The sequence below is a fragment of the Balaenoptera physalus genome, assembly GCF_965194825.1.
Source record: "Balaenoptera physalus genome assembly, chromosome: 4".
In the NCBI taxonomy this organism is placed as follows: Eukaryota; Metazoa; Chordata; class Mammalia; order Artiodactyla; family Balaenopteridae; genus Balaenoptera; species Balaenoptera physalus.
In genome coordinates, this window is record NC_138891.1 from 145,297,584 (window position 1) to 145,325,573 (window position 27,990).

At 55.5% G+C, this 27,990-nt stretch overlaps 1 protein-coding gene across 2 annotated transcripts; it reads right to left on the reverse strand.

The window, feature by feature from the left end:
* Positions 1–1,171: 1,171 nt before the first annotated feature.
* On the reverse strand, positions 1,172–26,607 carry PTTG1IP (PTTG1 interacting protein). Of its 2 annotated transcripts, XM_082460715.1 has the most exons (6): positions 26,336–26,588; positions 19,513–19,565; positions 17,593–17,701; positions 13,816–13,990; positions 12,978–13,024; positions 9,441–11,227 (listed from the first exon to the last, which is right to left on the reverse strand). In XM_082460715.1, exons 1-6 carry the CDS (start codon positions 26,433–26,435, stop codon positions 11,181–11,183), a joined length of 531 nt encoding a protein of 176 aa, XP_082316841.1. In that variant the 5' UTR covers positions 26,436–26,588; the 3' UTR covers positions 9,441–11,180. The 2 variants fall into 2 exon arrangements, with proteins under 2 accessions (XP_082316840.1, XP_082316841.1); XM_082460714.1 differs by lacking the exons at positions 9,441–11,227; positions 12,978–13,024; positions 13,816–13,990 and adding an exon at positions 1,172–1,760 and having other exon boundaries at positions 26,336–26,607.
* Positions 26,608–27,990: the final 1,383 nt, after the last annotated feature.

A 27,990-nucleotide genomic window follows, 5' to 3' on the forward strand; every position in this document is an offset into this window, starting at 1 on the left:
GGGGGAAGGGGGCAGCTGTGTGGGTGGGGCGCGCTGGGACCCCAAGCGTGCACGGAGAGCCAGGCCATCAGCCCTACAGGTGCGGGGTCGGGGGCAGGCCTGGCACATTATCTTGGCGCCTGAGAATGGCCCGTCCGTCCCCCGAACTGGCCCCTCACCTGCCGCAGCTCCACCAGCTGAGACCGGGTGTGTCCACTGGCTTCTGTGATGAGTGCGTCTCACAGGGAAACAAGGACAATAAAGCCAGCCAGGTGAACCACCTCCAGTGGCCCTGGCGGACGTGCGTGAGAGAGAGCTGCCCGGGGGACGACCCCAGGGAGGCGACCCCAGGGCTAGGAAAGGCTCGGTTCACCTTCACAGAGGAGCCGAGTGTCAGGTCCTGAGGAAGTGGGGGTGAAGGAAGAAGGCCTACCGGGCTGACCCACTGGGCAGCTCCGTCCACTAAGGACACATACGGCACGTGTTCATTTGGCGAGGCCACACAAGTCCAGCTGCTTCCACCCAGAGCTCCCAGTGGACAGAGGCCTAAACGGGGCATTTCTAGGAGGGGGTCAGGGAGGTGGAAAGTCTCTCTCACTCCGTCCACTTCTCACTCTGCGCTCAGCCAGGCTGACTCTCTGCGGCTCCTTTGTCTCCCCTTGTCCAGCCCCCTTTGGGGCCTTCGGAGCCCAGCCAGTGGAAGCTGAGCATCTGGGAGACAGTGACCTAGCCCACTGGGTTCAGCTCATTTCCTGTTAACACTGAAAGGCCATAGAGCCAAGTTTTCACGGTCCTTAATTTCACAAACCAGTTTTGACTCTTCAGAATTCACTTCCTGGGCTAGAGGCACCATTTAGGACAGGGAAAGGGGGCCCCCCAGAATGGAGCTGCCATGTCACAGGCTGACGAAGTCTGTCCATTGGAAGTTCTGGTCAGAGCCGACCTCCATCTCAGCCGGGTCCAAGGGTTTGGTCCCTTTTACCCTGGACTGTGGTGCCTCTACCAGGGGACTCCCCAGGCACAGTGGCCAGCTCGAGCTGTGCTTCCTGGAGAGGGGAGTCTCCAGGAACTGGCCCCTTCCAGGACAGGGGTGGACAATGGGAACCAGACCCCCCCCAAGATTATTGGCTGTGGTGTAACTTCAGGTGGGCAGAGCTTGGACCCATCATCCATCATCGACTCTAAGACATCAGCAATCATAAAACATTGTTTTATTTAACACACACGTTAAACTATGACAGGTTATGGATGCAAGACACCCCAATTAGAATTGATGAAATACAGTATCTAAATGTGTTACAAGAAGGAATTAAACTATGGTTGATTCATACAATGAAAGGCTATGCCACTATTGAATGTGTAAAAAGAAAGAGTAGTTGATAACAGTAAAAGATGCTCACACATTATGTGTTTTTTTAAAAGCAAATTATAAAACTATTATGGTTTTGAACGACAAGAAAATCTGTATAAAATATTTTGAAAATCTGTTTGAAGACACCCGATAACTGCCAAAACAGAGAAGACTTTCTTGAGGAGCGAAGATCCCAGAAAGAAGGGACGTGGTTTTCCTTTTGAGATATTTAGCGATTAGTATGATGTTTTAGTCAGCTCAGCAGCCATAACAAAATACCACAGACTGGGCAGCTTAAACAAATAGTCTCTCACAGTTCTGGAGGCTGGAAGTCCAAGATCAAGGTGTGGGCAGGATGGGTATCTCCTGAGGCCTCTCTCCTTGGCTTGTAGATGGCCGCCATCTCCCCGTGTCCTCGCATGGCTTTCCTCTGTGTGTGCAGGGGAGGGGGAGAGGGAGAGGGAGGGAGGGAGGGAGACACACAGTGCAGTCCCTAATACGTGCGGCACACAAGAAGTTGAGACACTGAGCACAGCTTTTGAGCCTCAAAGGATGGGGGAGACAATAACTGGGCGGGACCTACTGCAAGATAAACTGGTCGGGGGGCTCTGATAATAACCTGGACCTTCAGCTGGAACACTGAAACCTACAACAAAGGAGTGAGGCTGAGGTGTAGATCAATCCTCACAGACTGAAACCCAGCATCCAAACGGCTCACTCCCAAATTGCACCAAGCTGATCTGCTCTCCTGCCCATTGCCAGCCTGAAGGAAATCTCTGGAGGACAGCAGCAGCACCTGGGGCCTCAGGTTAACTAAAATATCTTCATAGACGATATCCAGAACAGAATAAAAATTCACAAAACCAGAAAACAAATGATCCAAAACCAAGGGAGAAAGTATGTATATATTAGTAATAAATCCACAGGAGAACAGGATATTGGCATTATTAGATAGATTTTTAAATAACTCTAATATGTTCAAGGAAATAGACTATGAGATGGAAATTTTCAGCAGATTAGTGAAATCTATAAAGAAATGGAAATTTGAAAAACAAATACAATCACTGAGACTATGAATTCAGTAGATGGGTTTAACAACAGATTAGACACGGTGGAAGAGATTATTATGAACTGGAAGGTAGGTCAGAAGAAAATAGAAGCAGAGGGAGAAGATTGTCCCAAGGATAGGAGAAATAACTTTCAAACCACTGCAAGAACAATGCAACAACAAAACTCAACCAATCTGACAACGTCATGAAAACAGATAAAAGGAAACAATAGAAATAACAGAAGACATTTATGTAGCACTTATGTGACTTGCACTCTCATACCTTCATACACATTAATGGAATGAGGTAGGTACCATTATTGTACCATTTCACAGATATGGAAGCTGAGGCACAAGTTTCACATCCAAGTTTACCTGGTTACTAAAAGCAGCAGAGCAAGGATTCAAGCAAAGGCAATTATACCAGCTCTACAACAAGAAAGTAGAATAGAGCATACAAAATAAGATAGTAAGAATAAGTAAAGATCAGCAATCATACTAGATATGTATGGATTAAATTGTTCTATTTAAAACAGTGGCTCCCTACGTGGGTCAAAAAAATACAACTATGTTTTCTTCTACTGTAGAGTAGAGAAAGGGTAAAAATAAAAGGCAAAAATGCTATAGCTTATTACAGTTTTCATATCAGATAAAATACATTTCAAACTGCAAAGCATTAAATGGACAATGAGAGATATATTACATTAGTAATGGGTCCATGCCACCAAGAAGCAGGTAGAAAAATGCAAATAGGGTCTGACTCTGTTTTTTTTTATGTTTAACAGCTGACATCTTTAAAGCCTCATCCCTGCCTCTTTTCTTTCTTCCCCACATCTTAGCAGGCAGATAAAGACTGAGCGCTGCCTCCTTTGGTACTGGTGGGAAATTCAAACCACTCAAGCACCTGCCCATGCAGAAACCCTCACCATGGCCCCGCCCTAGCACAACAGAAGCCCCAAGTGCATCTCCTTTCCTGGCTCTCAAGCCATTTTCAGACCAGCTTGGGAGGCCTGCACTGCTCTCCCTAGAAAGCCTCCTTATGTGAGGGATGAACATTTCCATACCCTCTTGATGTGTGTGTGTGTGTTGTCACCAGTCTTGACAACTGGACCAAATTTTGGGTGAGGGTCCCTCTTCTTTCTGAAAGGTGTCACAATGACAAAGACTAAGTAAGCATATAGAAGATCTGAATAACATAATCAATAAGTTCATGAAAATGCATAGAGAGAGAAAGAATTTGGAAACCAATGAAAAATTTATGTAATATTTTTAATCACCTGTGGAATATTTACAAAGTTTGAGCACATATTAGGTCTTTAAGAAAACCTCATTAAATTGTAAGAAGCAAAATCATACAGAGGGCGAGTTCTGCCTAGGATGTCGAAAGCTGGAATGATCATTACCCCCGTCTGAAAACAAGAAAAGCTGGACAACCTCAAAATCATAACTTTTCCTAAATCTATCAGAAAGCTGGGATTTTGGCTTCCTAGTCTTTAAGTTTTGGGCCCTCTCCCTAATCTGCCTGCTATTATTAAGCTTTCAGAGTCTCAGACAGTTGTTTACTTTGTCTTGTCCACACCAGAACTCTCTCCATTTTTGAAGGTTAGTTTTCTGAGTATAGAAATCTGAGCTTAGGGACTTCCCTGGTGGCGCAGTGGTTAAGAATCTGCCTGCCAATGCAGGGGACATGGGTTCGATCCCTGGTCTGGGAAGATCCCACATGCCTCAGAGCTACTGAGCCCACGTGCTGCAACTACTGAAGCCCGCCTGCCAAGAGCCCGTGCTCCGCAACGAGAAGCCACCGCAATGAGAAGCCCGCGTGCAGCAACGAAGACCCAACCCAGCCAAAAATAAATTAAAAATTAAAAAAAAAAAAAGAAAGAAATCTGAGCTTAAAGCCTTTAAAGGTATCATTTCACTGTCCTTATTGTCAGAATACATCCTGGGCCCAGCCCCTTGGAGGTCTTCTGTCTCTGGAGAGGAAACAGGATCACTGAATAAGTCCCACCCCAAGATCCAAGGACATGAGGCCTGCATCAATGTGGACCTGGATCAGGGCAACAGCAAGCCCTACCAGCCATGCCCCGTTCCAGGACAGTCAGCGCCAAGAAGCAAGCTGGAGGGGCCCATCACAGTGAGGGGAGAGAGGAGCAAGAGGCTGGAGAGAGCCTCTTCCCGAGGTGCACAGGGGAGGCCTGGCATTCAAGGCAGAGAAAAACCCTCCAGCAAACCATCCTCCACCCTCAGCACGAGGCCATGCCAGAGGAATTTGAGGTCAGTGGACACTAAAGGTAACCACGGCAACCACAAAACCCAGAGCCAGTCAGCCCCTAGCCTGCCTGACCCCTGCAATGGCAGCCAAACAGAAGAAGAGGAGGAATGTCCATTTCCAGATATAAATACTGCTAACCTCAGTCTCTACTGCCCTAAAGACAATATCTGGCTTTCAGTAAGTAATTACAAGACTCAAAAAAGAAGAAAAAACCCTCCACAATCAAGACATGAAAATCAACAGAACCAGACTCAGATGTGACTCAAATGCTGGGATTGTCTGACAGGATTTATGTCAAGGCTCTAGTGGGAAAGATAACATGAAGAAAAGGGCGGGGAGACTTTCAGCACAGAGACGGAGACTCTGAGGAAGAGGCCAGTGGAAATGCTGGAAGTAAAAACAGAGTAACAGAGGTGAAGAATGCCTTCAACAGGCTCACGAGTAGACTCAGCACGGATGAGGAGAGAATCATGAGCTTCAAGATAAGACTGTGGAAATTACCCAGACTAAACAAAGAGGAAAGGTGGACCCCCACCCCGCCAACAGAGCAGAGCAAATGGAAGCCCTGTAATAATTTCCAGTGGTCTAACACATGTGTAATTGGAGTCACAGAAGGAGAGGAGAGAGTGGGCAGGAGAAATGTTGGAAAAAATAATGGCTACACATTTTCTGAAAATAAAGACACCACAGCACAGATCCAAATTCAGAAGGATTTAAATATATACATTTAATAATATATATAATAAACATACAAAAGGCACAACAAGACACATCATATTCAAGCGATGAAAACCAAAGATAAGGAAGACACCTCGAAGGCAGAGAGAGGGGAAAAAGGACACGTTACGTGCACAGGAACAAGGATCAGAATCACAGCACACCTGATGCAGAAACGGTGCAAGCCGAAGACAATGAGGACGAGGACACGCTACCTCTACACACACGACGCTCAGGTCTCTATACTCAGCAAACCAGCCTGCAGAAGCCAAGGAGAGACTTCTGGTGTGGACAGGACACAACCCTCCGAGGACTCTGAAAGATCAGGAATAGCAGGCAGCTTTGAGAGCAGACCCAAAACTTAGAGACCTGATGGGGTGACTTTCCTAGTGTTCCTCCTCTTTCATCGGCCAGCTTCGACCAGAGCGCGACCCCAGTGTGGGATTACATACCAGTGCAGGTGTCAAAACCTCCAAGAGAAAGCCTCCCTCTCTGGCCAGAGGAAAGGAGACCCTGCGAGCCAAAGCATGTGAGTGAACCCAGGTTTTGGTTGGTTGGTCGGTTGGCTGGTTTTGTGCTTTTTACTCACCGGATCCTGTCCTGAAGAGACCCCGATCCTGGAGCTGCACTGTGGCCGCCGACCAGGCACCCCAAACCTCAGGAGAAAACCCATCCCTCTGGCCACAGAAAACGGGAAAAGGGGTCCTGTGGTCCAGAGAGCGTCAGGGATCCTTCATTTTATCCCTCTTCCCTCCCTGCCTGGCCCTCAGGCAGCCCCAGTCACATGACCCCACCGGCCCCTCCCCTAGGGAGGCGGGGCCTCTCCACTGACGGCCTCCCGGCCCCAAAGAAGGGTCAGAGGTCCACACAACTACCCGAAGGTCATGGGTCCTCACCAGCTAAACTGGCAGGGTCTGGGAACATCCTAGAAACAGACCTCACACCTGTCAGGCCAGGGAGATGATGCACAAGCCTGACTGGGCTGAAGGTACCTCCGTGACAGCCGCCCCAGGATGCGGGGATGGTGTCACCAGTCTGGCTAACGGAAACGTGGGCATCACCGGCATCCAACCGCTTAGAATAACAAACGTCCCTGGCATTCTACAGCAATCTTCCCGACGTCCCTGGACCAGCAGCACCCACATCTGCTGGAAACGCATTACAAGTGCACACTCTGGGGCCCCTCCCAGACCCGCTGGATCGGAAACTCTGGGGTGGGGCCCCGCCATCTGGGTTTTATGAGCCTTCCAGGGGGTTCCGACGCAGCTCAAGCTTGAGAACCCCTGGTGGACAGCGGTGCTGCTCAGATGGGACGCTGTAGACAAATCGTCAGGGAATCTTGGCGAAACGCAGGTTCTGACTCGGCAGGTCTTGGGTAGGGACTGACGTTCTGCAGGCCTGTCGAGCTCCCAGGTGATGCCGGTCTACTAAAACCTGGGCCGCGCCATGAGGAGCAAGCCCCGAGGGCAGTGGTTCTCAGGCTCGGCTGTGCATTAGAACCACGTGGAGATGTTGGGAAAAACCCACCTGTGAAATGAGACCCATGAGGTGGGTGTGGCTGGGAGTGCGGGCTGGCACTGGCGAGCGCCGTGAGCAGCTGAGGCGCAGGCCCGCTGCTGCGGAGCAAAGGCCTGGGATCCCAGAAACGGGGGTGTCGGTGGGCCTGTTACGTGAGCCTGCGCCCCTCCCCTCCAGCTGAGCTCAGGACACTCCCTGCACAGAGCCATGGAGAAATGCATGGGCAAAGCGCCTCGGCGGCTGTCCTCTGCAGACCGGGGAGGCTGCCAGGGTCACCCGATCTCCCTGGGGATGAGGGGTCCTGGCGTGGTGGTACCAGATGTCAGTGCTTAACGCTAGAGACAGACACAGAGCAAATAATCATGGAAGGAGAGGAATCAGAATTTTTTGAACCGATGGCAGGGACCCTGGGAATGAAACTGATGCACAGCTGCTAAACTAGCAGGCAGGATAATTCTAGGTCTTTTGGTCAAGCCCCAACCCGTCACCGTAACGGGGGTGCCTGGCTCGTCCCAGCAGCTTCCGGGACTGGTGAGGAAGGAGCCTGCAATTCAGCCACAGGTGAGACCAGCAAGTGGCTCTCAGGGCTTCCTCAGAGGGACCGAGGACCATTTTCAAGGGTCACTGTGTCCTGGAGCAAAGGAAAGCCCCTGACCCTCAGGGGTTACTACACACCAGCTCTGAAGAGGCCCGGTCAGCCACTGAGGTCCACTGGCCAGAGTGGGCTTGTGGAGGCCGGATGAGAATAGGTCTCACCCCATCTCGCGCACCGTGGGCCCGTGGGAACCAGAGGCCCAGAACGTGTAGCGGGAACAAGCACACTTGGCGCCCCGTGGAGTCTCCCAACTTGTGCTCCAGGCCGGAGCGGAGGCCACGCCGTACAAGGGCCCCGTGGAAGCCCGCGGAGCCCTACCCCCTGCTGCGGGAGGTGGACCAGAGGCGCCACATCCCCAGAGGGAGTGCTGCAGGTCAGGGCACCCCCCAGGCTCGGACGCAAGGCTCCCTGCCTGTGACTAGCTGGACTGTGTCCCCCAAGTTCACAAGCCAGAGCCCTAATCCCAGCATCTCAGAACGTGCAGAATGCGGAGAGAGGACCTTTAATGAGGTAATGACGTTAAAACGAGGTCGCTGGGTGGGTCCTAATCCAACCTGACCGGGTCCTTACGAGGAGAGACGAGGACACAGGCACACACGGGACGAGCACGCGGGGGCACGGGGAGGGGACGGCTGCCCACATGCCCAGGAGGCCTCGGGAGGGACAGCCCTGCGACCCCTGGGCCTCGGACTCCCAGCCTCCAGACTGTGAGACGATGCATGTCTGTTGTTTAAGCCCCAAGTCTGCGGTGCTTGTCATGGTGACCTGAGCAGATACCCCACGGCCAACTGAACCCCCTCTGTGGCTGTTACAGAGCAGACGGGTCCTGAAGAACGGCTGTGGCTCACAGCCAGGGCCCTGGGGTCGCAGCTCCTGGCACCCGGGCCCTGCTCTCTTCTCCCGACCCCGCCGGCCGAGGTCGCCAGCCAGCGGGTGCCTGCACGGGTTGGGAGAGCAGAGCGCCTCCACGCTGACCTCGGCCGGGCGACCTCCTGGTCCGGTCATCCGCAGTGCACTCCGACATCCCTGGAGGCGGTGGGCCTGGTGCACAGGAGGCGGGGGCAGCCCAGATGCTCAGCTAGGGCCGGTGGGGCCCAGGGTGGGGGAGGAAGCGGCCTCGGCTCAGGGCACGTTACCCTGGTGCCCCGCTCGGGGAGAGGGGCGGGAACGTGGAGTCGGGGTCACCGGGGCCTGGGGGACCCTGAGCAGGGGGAGAGGGTGAGGGAGCTGGCCCGGCTCTGACGCCGGACCCACGGCCACCACGCTCTGGAGCCCAGGACCGCGGGGTCAGAGCCGCCGAGCGGGTGGGCTCCTGACGAGCTGGCACAACCTCTCCGTCCCTTGGGCAGGGGGCGCCCGGACCCTCTGGGGAAAGGGGCCGGCTCCCCCAAGCAGCCATCCAGCTTCGCTCCCACCACGGTTTCCCCTCGCGAGAAGCCGGGCCCCGGGGTGTGTCTTTGAGCCGCTCGGTCCCGGGCGTGGGTCGTTCCTCCTCCCGGGGGTGGCCAGAGGGGCCAGCAGTGCCCGCCGCCCCCTTCCTGTCACCGTCAGCAGTCCTGTCACTGAAGGCAAGTTCCTGTGCCCAACGCACAGTGAGGCCAAGCCAACCAAAACATTGCAGTTTGGAGCAGAGAAGGGCCCAGCAAGGAGACGGGCTCAAAAAACCCCTGGGCTTTAGCGTGGGAGAAGTCTGTTGCTGGTCACTTGCTTCAAACAGGAGAGCCAAGGACTCCAAGCGCAAAGGTACAGCTGCTTCCCCTGCAGCCCTCTGTACCTGATCCCAGCGCTGCAGCAGGGACACACGGCGGGGCCGATCCCCGCCGGCCGCGTGTTGGGAGGGAGGCTGCTCGTTCACACCGATGGGTGCAGAAGCCCCTCTTTACCCGGACAGTCCCCCTGTCCTCACTCCCCAAGCAATCACGTCCACACCGCCCAGAAATGAAACACAAGGAACGCAAAGCAGAGTCAACAAAAGCGTGTATTAATCTGCTGGCTGGAAACTGGTTAAAGATTAAGGCACTCAGGCTCATGGTCTCCTTGAGGTTACAGTTTTGGCTGCTCTTAGTACCATCTCAGAAGCTCACGGCTACAGTGACGCTCCCGGGGCGGGCCCTGGGCTGTGTGGGAGGACGGCGCCCGCTCTAATGACTCGCTCTGACAACCCGGCTCTGCTTTCAGCTCGGCAGCCTCAAGTCAAGAGAGTGATTTTACATCCACACCAACTACCGTGTTAACACAAAGTTCACTGAAGTCTATCACAAAGTTTCTTTCATGAACAAACAGTAGAAAGTAAAAATTTGCAAACTGTTATAAAATACTTAGGAATGTTTCATAATACTTTCACTGCTATCAAATGCCCAAGAAACCAGAGAAATAAGACTAAAGAGTTTGTTAAAGGTTGTTTGTGAAACTTAAAGGTAGAATTGTTAAACAGATCTGTGTAGCTAACAAGGCACGTGCAACCGTTTGACGACATGTCCTTTGATCACTGGGTCCGCACGAACTCACTCACTTCATGTGCTTGTTCACCCGCCTCCCCAAAGCTCAATGGTTTTCACATTCAAAGCAATTTGGCAACTAGGACTATTTTCAGATTTAAGAAAGGCTGTTCACGGTGACTCCACGGTCTGCTGTCCCTGCCAGGAAGCGCTCAGACCATTTACTGCAGTCATGCGTCTTGATCTGGAAGAAAAGGAACCACCACGTGCGGCCACTGAAGGAAGTTCCCAGAACACGGCCGAGACAAAGGAGCAGGCCGGGAGCTCAGGTTGTCGGCCAAGCAGGACAACCGCCAGCATCTGTCGTGCGTGGCGATCCCATCAGCGGCCCCGTGGAGCCTGGCTAGTGCAGGCCACTGACTGCCGAGGGCGGACCTCCGGTCACCTGCGAGCCCTAGGTGACCATCGCAGATGGCAGGGAAGGTCTGATTCAGGAGACTCCGCCCCTGGGGCCTGAGGCCTGTGGTCAACGGGGCGGGAAAGGAGGCAGGCGAAGCCTCTTAGACACGCCCCCCTGCCATCCACACACCAGCACCTGACCGACTACTGCCCTTCAGAGAGGTTTTATAATTCAAACTTTTATTGGAAAAATATCTTGATGTTCCAGTAAAGAGACACACTAAAAAATCATCCCATAAGTGGCCTGAACTTTGACAGTAAAGTTTTTTGGTGGAATCTTTTAGGTGGGAGAATAAAATCCAAGAATTATTTAAAAAAAAAAAAAAAGACGTAAGGTGAGTTTAACTACCGCTCAATGCTATTCGGTATAGTCAAGGTCAGAAAGCAAACCCTCGTCCGACTGCATCCTGTACCCCGAGGTCAACAGCAAGTCGTCTGTGCTTTTCTGGGGAAATGACAGGGGCTGGAGGGTGGCCCCAAGGCGGGCTGCAGACGCCCCACTTCCTGCGCGTGGAGCTGCGCAGGCCCGGACGCAGGGAGACGGTCTGCACTGGCTCGCAGACGGAGCAGAGGCCTGGGATGTGCAGTTTCCTCCCCAAATGAACAACAGAAAAGCCCTGACAGTCTTAATGTCTCAAGTGACTAAATACAGAAATGAGAGAAGAGGGAACAGAAGCTCCCAGGCCTGGGCCTGGAGGGCAGCTTCCCTCCCCAGGGTCGGAGGCGGACAGGGCAGCGGGTCCCTGCTGACCCACAGCCCGAGGAAAGGCGTGGAGACCGCTCGCCGTGCCACGAAGTGCATCTCAGTTGTTCTCGAATCTAGCATATGGGTTTTCTTCTCTAAACAAACCTGAAAACAAAACGGGCCTGATTAGAAATGCACTCAGCCAACAGGAAACGAGGGTCAGAAAGCAGCACGTGGTGTCTTCTATGAAGATTTACTGAGGCGAAAAGGAAGACGGGTACGCTAAGCAGGCTCAAACACTACCCTTAACCTTTCGCGAAAGGCGCACCACAGGTGACTTTAAAACTGAAGTGGAATTTATTGGAAACGGTATTTCTAAGAAACGCAGATCCTAAGAAATAAAGACTTGTTTGCTGATTCTCTCTAAATTATACAGAAGAAAACAAAACAAAACCACCTTACTTTAGATGTTCTTATAAATGCTGATTGATTTTCAGAATTAAGGCCACACAAAGAAGGTGACCGTCAGTTTAACTGTGAAGGAGCTAAGTACCCAAAGACTCGGAGTTTTCTCTCTGCATCGTGGAAACACACCCTCTCCCCTCTTTAAACATCTGGTCTGTACACGCAACTATCCGGAGGCACTGCAACACATCTACTTACACAGGGTTTTGGGGGGCAGGGGACAATGGGGGAAAGGTAAGGGCAGAGGGGAGAATGCCCTTCTGTCAGAGGAACAGGGCGAGCTTAGCCTGGGGTGGGGAAGAGCTCAGCCTGGGCCGGGAAGCGCTCAGCCTGGCGGTGGGGCGGAGCACACAGCTGGTTTTGGGTAAAAAATTATCATGTGCCAAATACCAAATATGAGCAGTCTTGTTAAGGCCCTGTTGGGAAAACAAAACCCCAAAAAACCCCCCAGATCCTGGCTCTACTTCTAGTTTAGAGGGAAAAACAGACATAAACTGCTTTGTGATAAAGAAACCAAAGGCCTTCTAAACTCCAGAGATGGTTTCGTCTGCGGTGCATTTGGTGTTAATAAGGCCAAGCACCTCCCTCCCGCTCCCACCAGGAGCTCGAAGGTTCCCCACAGCTGAGGGTTCCTCCTTCCCAAGTCCAGGCCACTCAAAGGGCTTTACACAAAGGGCACAAGATAATTCTTTCAGTGCAATTAAAGAGCAACTGACCAGCTCCAAGACAGGAACACAGCGAATCCGTGACTGTTCCAGAAAAGGCCTCGTGCAGGCCGGGCAGAGCCAAGGTCCAGGATCCCATCACTACCTGTGCTGTGTTGTGTGTGTGTGTGTACACGCACACGAGCACACAACCATCCTGTCTTTTATTTACATTAATGTTAATCAGATGCCCAAAAGCTCCTTTCCATGATTTCCAAATTTCGTTGGAAACCAAGTGCCAGGGAGCAGAAAACACCAATGATATCGGTGGTTTGAAAATCAGTACAGAGCCAGCTAAACACAGGAGCAGGTTCAATGCTCTCAAACACCGAAAAAATAGTCCCCCCACCGAAAACCTCACCAAACAAAAACCCAGAACAGAACCACGACACAGCTCCCGGGAAACAAGCGGTCCAAGGCCTCAGTGTGGCTACTGCCGACTCGGTCAGGAGGCGGGCCAGGAGCAACTCCAGCACAAGGGAGAAGGCGGGCAAAGCCCCGCAGGTAAGGGACTCACCCCACCGTAGGGCAAACAAGACCACAAGGTGGGAAAGGGCGACAGCACTTCACCAGCAAACAGGTGCCAGGAAGGCCGGCAGAGGCAGAAACACTCGCATGCCTCGTCTTACGAGAAGCCGCTCCCGGTGCAGCCCACACCCTACAGCAGAGCCCGCCGGGCGCTGGACGTGGCCAAGACGGCCAGGCCAGCTCCTGCCAACGGAAATGGAGAGCCAGGCGATTCTCACCATATTTCCTTCTGATTTCATCATGTCTTGACTTCATCTCTGCTCTCCTAGAAAACATAGAAATCTCGTTCAGCAGCAAATTACAGTGTAAATTTCTTGTGTGTGTGTGTGTGTGTGTGTGTGTCTGCGGGGCTTGCGGGATCTTAGTTCCCCAACCAGGGATCAAAGCCGGGCCCCCTGCAGTGGAAGCGCAGAGCTCTAACCACTGGACCGCCAGGGAAGTCCCCACAGTGTAATTCCAACAGCTGTGCCTTTCACTCCCTGTGGCCTCCGGGAGCCAGAGCCAGGTGGTGGCGGCTCTGACGTGGCCACGGCCACGCTCCCACCGGGACGGGCAGGGTGCTGAGCACGGACCCCTTCATTTCAAGAAAAGCAATTCCAATACCCCGTGCTGTGATTGAGGACATTTTTTTCCGCATGAAAACGAACCAATCAGCAAAGATCTTACGCTTGGTTCTGAAGATGGTTAGGAACACGCAGGAGCCTTGGCCCCAGCAGCTGCGGGCTGACAAGCCCCCCAGCCCCACCGCGCGCACGCCAAAGGGCTCCGGAACCTGGGACGCACGGTCACCAGAGCACTAGTCACACAAAAGGCCTGGTGCGGGCTCGGACAGACAGGAGACCCCGGTCAGAAGCCTTCCTCCTGCTGAGCCCCCACGGGCTCAGAACCGGACAGGCCCCGAACTCCGGGCTGGCGGCCACCGGCCAGGTCCCTGCCACGCGGCTTCCCACCCTCCACGCCACCACCGAGAAGCCCCCTCGGACGCCCGACACGGTCCTGACTTTTCCACGTGGAGAAAGCTGGGACCGAGTAACCGCCCCGGTCGCGGGGCCTCACCGCTCCTCCTGGCGGACCCGGCGCTCCTCGCGCTCCCGAGCGGCCCTCTCCTCGCTCTTGTCCGGCCGCCGGCTCCGCCGCTTCCCATAGCAGCAGCAGCAGCAGCAGCAGGCGACGCCCAGCAGCAGGGCGCCCCCCAGCACTGACAGGGCGATGATCAGGGCCTCGAAGTTCACTGCCAACGCAAAGGCGCAGAGTCAGGGCCCCGCTCAGGCCCCGCCCCCTCCGGGGGGGGGGCGGGGACGGACGACGACACCCCCGCCTTCCTCAGCCTGCTGCTGTGACTTCGTCACCATTTCCATCAACCTGAAGCAACAGGTAGCTTTTCTCATCACCTGATGCTGAAAGGCTGTTTCCAACCTGAGAACAGTTAACAAAACCAGGAAGAAAGAGAAGCTCCGCGGTGCACTCAGCTGCTACGACACTTGACTCAATCTCGCGGAATCGGATGCTAAGCCCGATGCGGCTTCCGTGATTATCTAAGTCAAAGCCCAGAGCCTCCCATCTGCTGCCAACAGGACACACGTCTGCCCGCACGGGCTGAGCACCAGCTGGAGCCACGGCCCAGGCCAACGCCCGCGGGCTGGAAAACGGTGACTGTGACTTCCCGTCCAGACCAAACGCACTCAGAACAAGTTGCAATTCTTTCCAACTTCTCTTGAGGATTTACAAATTAAAACCAGTCAGTCGGTACTTTTCCACTCCATTCAAGCCAGAGCCCATCACAGGACAGGCTGACACCTTCCCGTTAGCACAGCCCCGCCCTGGACAGCAGCACGACCCTCACAGGACGGCCCCCTGCCGCACACAGCTCGTAAGCTCTGGTGCCACTGGTTTCTTGGTTGGGAGGGGGGGGTGGGCTGGGGTCCGGAAGGTGAGAGCTCTTCCTTGGGTCAGGGAGGGGAGGGAGACACCAGTGCCCCGCTGCCCCCAGCCCCCCTCAGGCTGCCAGTGTGACAGCACTCGCTCTGCCTTCTGAGCTTTGAATCATGTGGTTTTTCCTCCTCTGTCCTGTTCTGGAAGTGCCAGAATTGCAAGATACAGTAGTAACAGGAGACCCCCACAGGCAGATGGCGTAACTTTTTGACTAGAGAACTCGAGAACAATCAACTTTATTTTTATTTATTTTTTAAAATAAATTTATTTTATTTATTTATTTTTGGCTGAGTTGGGTCTTCGTTGCTACACGTGGACTTTCTCTAGTTGTGGCGAGCGGGGGCTACTCTTCATTGTGGTGCGCGGGCTTCTCACTGTGGTGGCTTCTCTTGTTGTGGAGCATGGGATCTAGGCGCATGGGCTTCAGTAGTTGTGGCGCACAGGCTCAGTAGTTGTGGCTCAAGGGCCCTAGAGCACAGCCTCAGTAGTTGTGGTGCATAGGGTTAGTTGCTCCGCTGCATGTGGGATCTTGCCGGACCAGGGACTGAACCCGTGTCCCCTGTGTTGGCAGGTGGATTCTTAACCACTGTGCCACCAGGGAAGTCCCGAGAACAATCAACTTTAAAAACCGGCGAGGGACTTTCCTGGTGGCGCAGTGGTTAAGAATCCGCCTCCCAATGCAGGGGACGTGGGTTTGATTCCTGGTCAGGGAACTAGATCCCACATGCTGCAACTAAGAGTCTGCGTGCCACAACTACGGCGCCTGTGAGCCACAACTAAGGAGCCCACGTGCCACAACTAAGGAGCCCGTCTGCCACAACTAAGACCTGGTGCCACCAAAATAAATAAATAAAATAAAATTTAAAAAAAAAACAAAAAAAAACAAAACCCCGTGAGACCAATGAGACAGCTGGCTCTAAAATACACCTACCCCCACAAGAGCTTTTCTGATTAGCAGCTAAACCATTATAAAACAGAAACAGAAATCCCACCATGATGGGAAACAAAACTATGGGCTTCTTTCCGAGAAATCTACTCTAGGACTTACTAGACCTGAACGGAGAGAGACACCCGTTCCCAGACCGGGGTTCAAACGGTAAAGATCTTGCTGTTCTCCAACTGAACGTGTGTGTGTGTGTGTGTGTGTGTGTGTGTGTGTGTGTGTGCGCATGTATTTTTGTTTGTTTTTTGGCTGAGCTGTGCAGCATGTGGGATCTTAGTTCCCCAACCAGGGATCGAACCCAGGTCCCCTGCAGTAGAAGTGCAGTCTTAACCACTGAACCACCATGGAAGTCCCCTGAACATATATATTTAAGGTCATTACAATCACAACCCCAAAACAATTTTGCCTAGAACTGGTTAAGATGATTCTACAGTTACTTGTAAGAATAAAAGCACCTGTGGCACAGGGCTGAGTTAGTGTGAGGTGCTGCCCTGACGGGGTGGACCAAGAGGGTCTCCAGTGGCCTGACCGCAAGGCCCCACCCGCTCGGCTCCCGTGGATGAGGTCCCAGCTCCCTGCAGGCTCGAGGAATAAGCCCGACAAGGCCAACGCACCTTCTCTCAGGAACCGGGGGCACTGCACCCTCCCGTTACTACAAAGCCTGCCCTCCCGCGCCCCTGCTCACCCCCCGTGAGCCCGTGTGCCCCCATGCTGCCTGGAGCGGCATCAACTGGGGCAGCCACTCTTGAGAAACGTGTGGCCGACCGACTAAGGCTAGACATGAAAGGGGTACCACTCAGCAGTCTGCTCCTAAGCGCACGCCCAGGGCGGGGGGCGTCTGTGTCCAGCCCACGCGGGAGCACACGGCAGCCGCACACAGCCCGGTGTCCACCAGTGCACCGCAGCAGTCGCCCACGGTGTCCTGAGGGACAGGCGAGCGCCGGACGTGGTCCGTGTGTTTTGCTGAGTGGCGATAACCTGCAGACTCACGTGAAAATTCACTGAGTACACGGGCATTTGTATGCACGCATGTGTCTGTACTTGCACGTGTGTACGTGTGCGTGTCCTCTGGAGTCTAGGGCCCGGAGAGAGGGAGCGAGGGCTCACGTGTGCACTGCGTTAGAGTCATGCTTCAGTTTAAAAGCATTTTAACAGTTAAGGCCCCATATGCCGATGGTTGGTTCCCTGGCGCGGGAGCCGTCTGTGCGGAACAGATGGGGAGGGAAGGTTCCACGGAGGAGGCAGCCGCTAACATGGAAGCAGACGGCCGTATGGCCCAAGGAGCCTTTCTGGAGTGAGGGCAGCAGAGGGAACGGCCAGCTGGGAGGACGTGACGGGTGTGTCTGCACATGTACACACACCCATACACACACTCCCACAGACACAAACTTCTGGGTTCCCTGGGTTTCAGCTGGTGAAATCAGAAGTGAGTCATTTCAGATGGAGGCTGACAGATTCTGAGATGGAAATCAATTAGAAAAAAGACAGATAAAACAGATCATCACAATTCTCTGCGAGAGCACTGGCTCCTATGACCTGTAGCCAGGCGGCCTCTCGATGGCCCCAAACCTGAAGCCATAAAGGAAAGGATTAATAAGCCCAACTCATAAAAATGAGTTCCACGTGGCAACACACACCACAAACCAACGTAAAAGGCCACCTAGGAAACAACCTGGGTCTATCCTAGGGCTCACTTCCCTCGGAGAAAGAGCACCACTGAGACAGGTGCTGACGCGCCACCCGCGTGGCCCCGGGGCGTGGGGAGCCGCCTGCAGAGCAGAGCCAAGGCCGCGGCCTTCAGGGCAGCCTCCAGACCCGGGCCGCCACGTTCCCAGACGCCACCGCTCGCGCCGGCCTCCCCACCTCCCCGCTTCTGGCAGCTTACAGTAACTGAGCACAGCCAGAATTTTTCAAAACGGCCCTGGTTTTGCAAGAAGCCAATGAGAACAGCGACTTACCCCAACACACGCCCCAGCGCGCAGAGCTCAGCTTGCAGAGAGAGCTGGGCGGCAGGATTTTGGTCACCGGGTAGTCCAAGCACGCCTTGTCAGTGTTGCACCAAAGACACTGCAAGAGGCGATGACAGGGCATCAGACGCGTAAACGCTGAAAGGCAGACGGGCCAGGGTCCGACCTGCACCAGCCCCGCCAGCCACAATGCTGTTCCCCCTCGGCCCCCTTCCCAACACTGGCTCGACGCCGCCAACCCACCAAGGCCCTCCTCACTCAAACCTCTTCCACCAGGCGCCCTGCCTGCCTCGCAGCCTCCTTGCTGATCCCCGCCCGGGGCCTCTGCGTGGCCTGCTCCTCCCGCCTGGACGCTCCCCTCCCTTCCGAGGCACCACCTTCTAACGCCCAGAGCACCCAGGCGTCAGCCGCCTGCAGGAAGGCAGGCCTTTGCGCCCTTCTCCACGTCCCCCTGCAGGAGGGACCGAGCCAGGCATGGTTGGGGTGGTGGCCACCCATGGTTATCACCCTGTAAAGATCCTAATTTGATCTCTAGGACTGGACCGAGAGGTCTGTCTTATTGCTGGCTGTCTTAAAGATGATGCAACTAAAGTGCAAGGGCATCTGTCCAGAACCGCAGAGCTGGAGAAAACCTGGCAGGTGTGCCTGAGTCCCTGGAACGCACGGCTGAGACCTGGCCAGCACACCAGCCGAGGGGCCCAGAGCCGGGCAGGCACTGGCACAGATGTGAGCTTTGGGTCAACCTAACAACCCGCCCAGGTCAGGACATTCAGGATATTTTCAAGCTTGAAGGTAAAGATTTTACTAAGTTTTTTTCTTTGAGGTTTTAACAGGATGGAAAAGTCATGGTATGTTTTGGTCCCAAGTTAGGGCGAAAATCTATTACAAAAAAATGTTTTAGTGAAACCTGGGGCCCCAGTGCCACTGACACAGTGTCCACTTTGGTGTCTTGTGTTCAAAATGACAAACAGCAGGGAGGCCCTCTTCATTTTGGCCGTTTCAGAATACCTTCCACTCCAGTGGTTCTTTCCTGGCTTAACAATTTCTGGGAAATCCACCATTTTCAAACAGCTCAAGTTTTAAACACCTAATTTTCCATTTTTACATGACAGTTTTACCGAAAGCCGTATGAGCTCACTAGGAGGATAAGTTCTCTTTGTGGTGGTGTCGTGGCTGTTTGTCACTCTTGTTTTTTAGATTAATGAGGTACACGCACGCGGTGAACAATGCAGGGGCGCCAGCAGATCCTTCCGGAAGCCCGTGTGCTTTAAGAATTCACACGTGGCGGGGTCTACCCTGGCCCTGGCTTTCCTCTGCACTTCTGACCTCACCTGTCTGGGTTCAGAGTGGGGGTCAGGCCTTCAGAGGAGGTGTGCACCCCGCTGTGGTCTGGGCACCCCCCAACCCCACACAACGAGGGAGAGCACGGGCACTCCAGCTTGCGGCCCCCTCAGCACTGCGTGAGCCCGGCGGGGGGCCGGGAGGGCTCCGAGCACACCCGCCGCGTCTCAGGGCCCGTCTGTAAGACACGAGGCCTCCAAGGTGGAGTGAGCCCCGTGGGAAAGCCCTGGGCACAGGTCAACAGTCGCAGACGAGGGGCTAAATGTGCTCCCACCCTGCTGCCGGGCACCTCTGCTCACGCCTGCGGGCCCTGGGAGCTCACACAAGTTCCGGGCTGTGTGAAACTTACGTGTTTTATTTCAGGAGTCGAAGTAGCATGTGAACAACACTCAAGTGGTGTGTGCAGTTTTCACGAGACGGTTTAATATGCCTGAGAAAGGCTGTTAAGAGCCATCATGAAAAATACCTCCACAAACCCCAGACCACAGAACCCTGAACACACACAAGCGGCCCTGGAGTCAGAGACAGCGGGTCTGCTTCTGGATCACGTGCTGACCCTGTGCTACTTACAGAGACGTTTTTCAGGCACTCTTCACAGGTTCTGTTTGTGTTCTGAGAACAACCTGCAGGGGAAAGAACAAACATCACTGAGAATCCTGCGGCATCGATGTGGGGAGGGGGAGGGCAAGTGGCGCTCAGAACCCGGAGACGGACGGCCCCTCCCGCGCAAGCCTTCAAGGCACAGACTGAGCCTCTACCAGCAGGGCCCTGGGAGGACACGCAAGCAGCACACATGTGGTCCTGACCCCAGGGGTCTCCTGGGAGAGGAGACGGTGCCGCCCAGCAAGGCCGGCCGCCTGCCTCTCACCTGCGTGGTCGCACACCACTGACCAGCTCATCAGCAGACACCCTGGAACCAGAGGCCACAGCGAGGCCGTGCCAGACTCAAGCCGGGCCGCGGCCCTCTCGCCGGTCCCAACCCTGCGGAGCAGCCCCCGCACCTCCGGGCACTCTTCACTGCGCAGGCGCTACGGGAAGGGCTCAAACCCCGGGCAGCTGACAGCTCTGGGACGCAAGCTAAGCGAAGTGAAGAGCTGGTGCACGAATAAAGGATTCCAATCCACCATCAAGCAGCCGCTCTCCACCCCACGCCACCCCTTAAGACACGCACACGCTTGGAAGAGGCCTGAGCACACCCCATCAGCCAGCAGGAAAGGCACGTGAGAACCGCGGTCAGGCCCCACTTCACACCCACCGGAACGGCTGCATTACAAAGACTGACCACGCTAACGGTGGTGAGGACGGGGGCTCAGCGGCTCGAAAACAAACACGTGCTCCTCCGAGACCTGGCAATTCCACTCTCGGTCTCGTACCCAAGACAAACCAGAACACACGTGCACAGGGACACCTGCACAGGGGGGCTGACGGCAACTTTACGCAGAGGAACGCCTGAGAGCTGAAAGTGGCCCAGATATCCAGGCGCCCCGCACGCCCCTCGGCCTCCCCAGCTGGCTTCCTGGCCGGGGCCTCTGCGCGGCCTGCTCCTCCTGCCTGGACGGAGGATGCGACCCTCCCCGGGACCACCTCCTCCTAACACGCTGCACCCAGGGGGCAAGGGGACAGAGGTCGCTGGAGGATGGACAGGGAAACTGGCCCAGTCCTACAGTGGGACACTCTTCATCCCTAAAAAGAAGTGCGCCGTCTACGCCACACATGATGACTCTACAGATGACCTGGGCTGGGGGAAGCCTCCCGCAAAGGCCCGCAGCGCAGGGCTCGGGGATGGGTGAGGCTCATCTTCGGGGGCGGGGGCGGGGGGGAGGAGGATGGGCTGGGTGGGGCCCCAACCTCCTGGAGAGGCCAGTTCTGAGGCTTGTAGGAGGTCAGGGTCTCACAGGTGTAACTCACTGGATGGCGCGCGGCGCAGGATTCCTGCATTTCGCCGTATGTAAACTTGAGCTCAAAAGAAGGAGAAGACAAACGTTGAGCTCTCTGTGACGACGTGCACGGGGAGGAGCTGGGGGGGTGGGGCGTGCGCGTCTGTAACTTCAAAATGCGACAGACCCGGTGGTGGGCAGCGAGGTGCTCACTGCCCAGGCCTCTCAGCTTCCCTCTACTTTCCGAGACTTGCCTAATAAAATGCACGGGAAAAGAGCTTTAGCTTTAAGTTACGATTGTATTCGTGTTTGCTAATAAGCAGGACCCATACAGCAAACTGCTACTTTGAAAGAGTCGGAGAGTTCTTCTCTTCAACAGTCTTCTACGTTCCATTTTTAAAAACCAAAATCCTACTTTATCTGAAATGAAAGCTCATTCTGTCACAACATACCATTCTACGGCAGTCATTATTAACTAGTACCCTCCTCGGGGCCTCTAGTGGCGTGCTGCTTGTTTTGCGTTCAAGCTGATCCTAAACTGCTTTACTCCCTCGGCCCCAGGAAGGCAGAGCCAGCTGGCGGCCCCCGAAATACCTCCACTTCTCCGAGCACTGCCGAGAGGGGCCCCGGGGCCCTGCGCACCGGCAGGAGGGAACAGCCCCGAGGACGGTTTCACTCACAAGACGGACTCCTAGTTGTGTCCCCCAAGGGGCTGAGAGAGGACGGCACACGTGTCGCCAGGCCTCTGGTCTCCAGCCACTGTCCCCCCTAAAAGGAAACGGGCAGAACAGCAACGCCAGAACCGGGGCAGAGAAAGGGCAACACCAGCCTTGGACAGCTTGCTGAGCCGGAAAGTGGCACGAGGACCCAGAAGCCAGCGTGGAGGGGGTCCTCCTTGCCAAAGTGGCACAACTTCACATCAGAGCGAAGGACAGGAGTGGACTCTCACCTCCTGAACGCCCGTGACTTCACTCGGACACAGAATAAACGCGGAGAAGGACCACTAGCCGAGAGTCTCCGTCGCAGTAAACAGGGACGCCAAGACCACTGCGCCGCTTGCGGAGGGACAAGATGTTATGTACGGTCTCAGAGCACCCCCGCCCCGGTTTAATTATACTTGTGGATAGAAAATGGCACCTGAAAAGTGACTGGAGAGATCACCAAGACAACCTGTGACAAGACAACGGCACAAAGTGACAGCAGGTGCCTCTGACGGGTGCAGGAAGGACAGTCACCCAGTGGCTGAATCCTCCCCAAATGCATCCGAATCAAATCAGAGGAAACCAGACAGGACCACAAAGGGGCCTCTGAGCACAAGGACAGGCTGAGGAGCTATTGCAGGGGAACAGAGGTTGAGAGACATGACACCTAAAAGCAACACGCCAGCCCGGGGTCAGAGGACGGAGGACGCTATTGAGGTCGCTGGTGATCTGTGTGCACAGCCGTGTGTTAAATCAAGGGTCCGGGATCGTACCAATGGTCACTGTGCAGACTTGACCGTCACGTTCTGGCTACGTCCTTCTTAGGAGATACACCCTGGCGAATTTAGGGTAAATGGCCACATCACAACTTGCTCTCAAACGGTTTGGTGACAACAGTAACAGGCAGAGACCTCCCTGGTGGTCCACTGGTTAAGACTCAGCGCTTTCACCGCGGAGGCCCGGGTTCAATCCCTGGTCAGGGAACTAAGATCCCACAAGCCGCCAGGCACGGCCAAAAGAAACAGAAACAAGCAGATACAGACAAGGAGCAGTAAAGCAAATATGGCAAAGGTTGTAAGAACAGAAAAGGACTCAGGAGTTCACTGTACCATTTATTCCTTCAACTTTTTCTGCTAAAGCGTCGGGCAGGGAGGTATGGTGGGGACCTGCACGACGCCTACCACACCCCCTCTTGGGTCCTTCTGAAGCACTGTTAAGAGAGGCCCCAGGGAGCAGGTGATAAAGCGTGGGAATTTTTTCTCAGGCGTCTCCAATTTAAAAGTCTGTGTGATAACTGGTCTTGCGTGAACTAGCAGACCTCGGCTCCAAGATACACACCATAAACCCGTCCACCCTGGGGGTCTCTGGGTCACAGGCCAGATGAGTCAACAGAGAGGCCTGGGAGGGGAAGGGCCAAGAAGACAGGCTCGCCCTCCTCCTGCTCCCAGCATGACCCGGAACCAGGCAGGTTCTCAACCCAGAAACGCCAATGTTAAACAGCCCTCCCAAAGTCAGTTCAGAGCCGAGAGAAGGTCGTTCCCTCCTCGCCCTTGAAAACACCAGGGTGTTTTGCGCAGTAAGACAGGGAAATACGTTAACCATTTGCAGCTGCTTCAGAGACTGGGCGTCAGCAGTCACTCACTGGATCTTATCTCATCCCGGAAACAGAAAACTGCTGAAAGCCAGAGACATGTAAACATCTGGCCTGAGTTTCCGAGGTCTAACGCTGAATGTCACTGTTCTGACTTCAGAGGGCCCGTGGCCGGGACACTTCAGCTTGCACTCTCCTTACCAGTGACTAGAGAACCTTAAGTCTCATGCTCTTGGGAAACTAAGTTAAAAAAAAAAAGGTTCTCAGGACACACTAACCCATGATATATTTGAGTTCTTTCCTAAAGTTTCGGGTGAGTCACTGCTTAAGCACAAAAGGACACACACTAGTGCGTGTAAAGAGGTATGTTTTTAAAAAACAAGGAAATGAGTTAAGTATATTTACCGTGGAACACAACAGGCCAAAGGGCTGCATTCGGCAGTGCCCTCAGCAGTGGAAAAGCCCCAGAACCAGGCACTATGGCCATGCCGCATGGTGACAGGGCACAGAGAGTGCCTGCGCTGTCAATTTCATGTGAGAAACGAGGCAGAAAGTTCATCTAGACAAAAAGTCCTGGCTGTCCTACCACCTCAGCAGAAAAGGGGGAGTGAGGAGGGCAGAGGGCAAAGGCTCAGACCCACGCACACACCCAATGCCCCGAAACCTGCCTGGAAGCCCCAGTTCTCAGCAGCAGGACCGCTGTAAGGAGCCCCCGCCCCCAGCTACCCTGGCCACCACCAGCTCCTCTGGATCCCTCTGTTTAGGACAAGACTGAGGTCCCTTTAGGGGCTGCCTTCCCTCTAGATGTAAAGACGAAACTCTGGGGTGGAGTCTGACCCCACACACAATTAAAGTGGGGTCCAAAGCCCATGAAGCTTCTTTAATTCAATGAACTTCCCTCTGAAAGTCTTCAACACCTTGTCGGTTCCTAACGTCTCCCCCCACCCAAGCGCACAGTAGAGAAGACAGACGTTAGACATGGCTAGGTTTGGACTGGTATGATGGTCTCTGAATTCACACACCCGTAATGGTTAATTTTATCTCTCAACTTGACTGGGCTAAGGGATGCCCAGAGAGCTGGTAAAACACTTTGTTTCTTTCTATCTTTTTTTAAGATTTTTTTTTTGTGTGTGTGGCCTTGCCGCGCAGCTTGCAGGATCTTAGTTCCCCAACCAAGGACGGAACCTGAGCCCCCGGCAATGAAAGCGCAGAGTCCTAACCACTGGACTGCCAGGGAATTCCCAAAACACTGTTTCTGGTAGTGTCCGTGAGGGTGTTTCCAGAAGAGATGAGCATGAGTTGGTGGACGGATGAAAGCACCTGGCCCTCTCCAAGGTGGGTGGGCATCACCTAGCCAATCGAGGGCCCGAACAGAACAGAAAGGCAAGGAAGGAGAGTCTGCTCTTCGTGTGAGGGCTGAGACGTCCCCCTCCCCCTGCCCTTGGGCCTTGAGCCTTAGACTGGGCCGTATGCCCCTGGCTCCCGCTGCCTGGCCTTGAGGTGTGGCCTGGACTACACGCCAGCTCTCCGGGAAAGCAGACGGCAGCTCGTGGGGCTCCTTGGCCCCTCGGTCACGTGATCCAGTCCCTCGTAATAACTCTTTCTCGATGGCTACGTACATCCTGTTGGTTCGGTTTCTCTAGAGTAATTTTTCCTAATACACACAGCATCCTTGCGAGAAAAACAGTCTCTTAAGCAGTGTAGTCACGTTCCTATAGCATGACAAGCGGTAAAAGCTCACAGCAAGCCCAGGCTCAGTGCGGCTAGAAGAAGAGCCACTTTTCTCCTGAAATACTAGGGTGAGAGTCCAGTTTCACTCCCAAACTGTCACAGGACATGCCCACTCAGCCCACAGGGGTCTCTGTCCTTAAGTCCAGGGCTAGGGAGGGGTGAAAAGCTGGCAGTCAAACACACCTGGGGCGTCTCCTGACACACCCACTCTAACAATACACACCCGCGGCCACCAAGGAGAGGTTCTCCGCTGACTGAGGACTCTTGGCTCTCAGCCACCCAGTTTGGTAAAAAAGCACTCACACCACATTTGTGCTGAACAATCCATCTGGACCGAAAGTGCCCTATGCTGTGCCACCCGACTGCTGCATTAACGAATAACATCACAAACGTACACACAAGTACGCTCAGAAGGCAATTAGAAAACACTCAAGCAGTCCTGCCCTGGAACCGACACCCCATGAGGTCACAAAGAGGAAAGGTGCTTTGCTGTGCTAAACAGAAGGTGACGACGCCGCAACTAACTGGCGCTGAGAAAACCCCTGGCCCCTCAGGCTGACCCAGGTCGCTTAGGCCACCGGCCCGAGGCTCAATTCCCCACACTAGTGACCATGCGGGGATGCCACACACAGCAGCCAGATCAAACGCTCCCAAGATTCCCAGCAGCCTGCAGACCACCTACAGGAAGCCACCCTCCAGCACCAGCGCTTCTGGAACTGCTGGGCTCTTAGGTCATGCACTCCCCTCACCACCACCCCCAACTCTAACTGCCGTTTCCTGGTCAGGCCCCCCAGGAACTCGTCGCCTCCACGTGCCGGTCACCACCGTGGGCCCGGCACCTGGCACAGGTAGTTACTTACTGAGAACAGAGGGGATCGCCTAGCAAGGCCGCCCACCTGCCCACGCAGCGCGGGCCTGGAGAGCCCAGGAACCAGCGGCAGGGCGGGCTCAGCCCAAGCACCGGCCGCTATCCCTGGAGCTCCTCGGAGGAGCCTACTCCGCACGGTGGCGGGTGTAGGGGCCGCATACAGGCCTCCTCGAAGCGAGCAGGGCCCCCAACATACCAGCCGCGCCCGCACAAGGGCCCGGCCCCTGGACTCCGGCCGCCGACCCGCTGTGGGACAAGCGAGCTCCCCAGCTCTGCTTTCGACCCCGAGTCCACACCCGAGACGGCTCTTTCCGAGGGTCGTGGCGCCGCTGCGCTCGGCCAGGCCGACGCCGCGGTCCCGGACCACCCCGCCTGCTGAGCCAGGACAAAGAGCCGGCCCGCCGCCGTCCCCGAGCCCCGCCGCCCCAGGCCGCGGGCCGACACTCGGGTGGCCCCGCGGCCGCAGACCGCGCGGGCCCGGAGCACCGACCCAGAGCGGCTGCGACCCCCGGCCCTCCGCCCCCCTTGACACCGACACCGCGACCCCCGCCCTCCCCATCCGCCGCGACCCCGCCCCGCACCACCCCCCCGCACCCCCGCCCCCGAGCCCGCCGGCTGCCCTCACCCTGCGCGGCGGCCTCCGGGAGGAACAGCAGGAACAGCGCGGCGCCGCCGAGGGCCAGTCCCAAGCGCGGCGTCGGCCCGCGGACCCTGCCGGACGCCATGGCTGCTGCTGCCCCGCTGGTCGGTCGTCGTCCTCGTCTGCCGGACGCGCCGCACCTCGGACCTCGGCCAGGCGCCTCCGCCCGGAAGGGCCGCGCGCCGGAGGCGGGAGGGGCGGTGGACTGGCCAGTGCGCAACAGGGGCCCCGCCCTTCGCCGCTCGCGGTCCCGCCTCCCGGCGCGCGGATCAGAGCGCCTGCGCGGCGGGAAGGCGGCGGGCTGCGGGGGGGGGGGGTGGGGGGGGAGCCAATGAGGCTCAGTGCGCTTGCGCGGCCGGGAGGGGCGCTACGCGACCTTGACCCTAAAGGGGTGGGGGAGCGCTCAGGAAGTGGAGGGGAGGTGTTGGTTTCTGGGTTGGTCTCGCCGGCTTCACAGAGCCAGCATGCTGGGCCCTGACCCGCGCCCCGAAGGTCACCTCCCCGGAGTCGGGGCTCACCTCCCCCTAGTCGGGGCTCGGGCCGCGGGGCGGGAGCGGGCGGGCGGCGGCCGGCTCCTGGGAGGTCTGTTGGACCCCGGCCCCGGACGGCGTCATGGAATGATAAAAACATATACTGCGAGAGTCCAGTTGCTTTCTTTTTAAGATTGTGTTTCCATAGCCAGAGTACAGTGGGGCTTTGGGTATTGTATAGGGAAGTCAGGGATCCGTCTCCTAAGCTTCTTGGGGTCGCTGGCTTGTGGCTTCCTGGACCAGCCTGGTAAGACCACCTTCCCAGTAGCAGCAGTGCTGGGATCAGGGGTGGGCCGTCCGTCACGGGGGAGGTGTCTGCCAGCTTTGACCTAATTCAGGGCCCCAACGTCACTTACTGGGTCGGGTTCCACTGCTGTCTCACACCTACCTCAACTCTGAGGGCTGCGGTGAAATCCGGGCGGTGGGCTTTGCAGTCTAATACGGAATCTAGCTGGCCCCGGCGAGGTAGGTGTGCTGCAGACTGAGCAGAGCGTCCCTCCCTCTCAGCGTGCTGGGCTTCAGCGGGGTGGCCTTTAAAATCTTCCATGCTTGCTCTCCCTGAGACGGCCCCAACTGGCTGGAATGTAACTGGCCCTCAACCCCCAGGGTCAGTGTGGAAAGACTTTTCTCGGACAGGAGGACACAGTTGGTTGCAGTGTATTTGTGCCTCTACGATGTGCAGGGGCCAAAGGCAACGTGACCTCATCCTGCCCCGCTGCCAGATGTGGAAAACTGGGCCCAGCAGGGTGCCTGCGGAAGGTCATAGGGCCAGGAAAACAGCGCATCAGGACTGTGAGGCTGGCATCCCAAGCCCGCCAGTTCCTACCTCCATGGCCTCAGCTTCCGTGCGCTTCAGTGGCACAGCTCAGCTCACGGGACTGCTGACCATCACAAGGTCACGGGGTCACTCACAGAAAGGACCCGAGGGCCACAGGTGGGGGCCCAGTGTTAGCGTCCCTGAGCCTGGCGCTCCTGCACACAGTGACTGCACGTCTGTGACGTCACATCAGTGTGGATGTCCAGTGTTTTCACAAGCATGCCTTCAACTTGGGGGGACTTTGTAGAGGGACGAAGTTCCTTCCTGTTCATGTGAGGCAGCAAAGGGCCCTT

Excerpts from the sequence above, each read along its gene's own strand:
- PTTG1IP (XM_082460715.1), bottom strand. The coding sequence starts at position 26,435 with ATGGCGTCCGGCAGGGTCCGCGGGCCGACGCCGCGCTTGGGACTGGCC. Across the intron at positions 17,702-19,512 it reads AGTGCCTGAAAAACGTCTCT|TGTCTTTGGTGCAACACTGA; the intron begins GTAAGTAGCACA and ends CGCCTCTTGCAG. Across the intron at positions 13,025-13,815 it reads CGGGTCCGCCAGGAGGAGCG|GAGAGCAGAGATGAAGTCAA; the intron begins GTGAGGCCCCGC and ends TATGTTTTCTAG.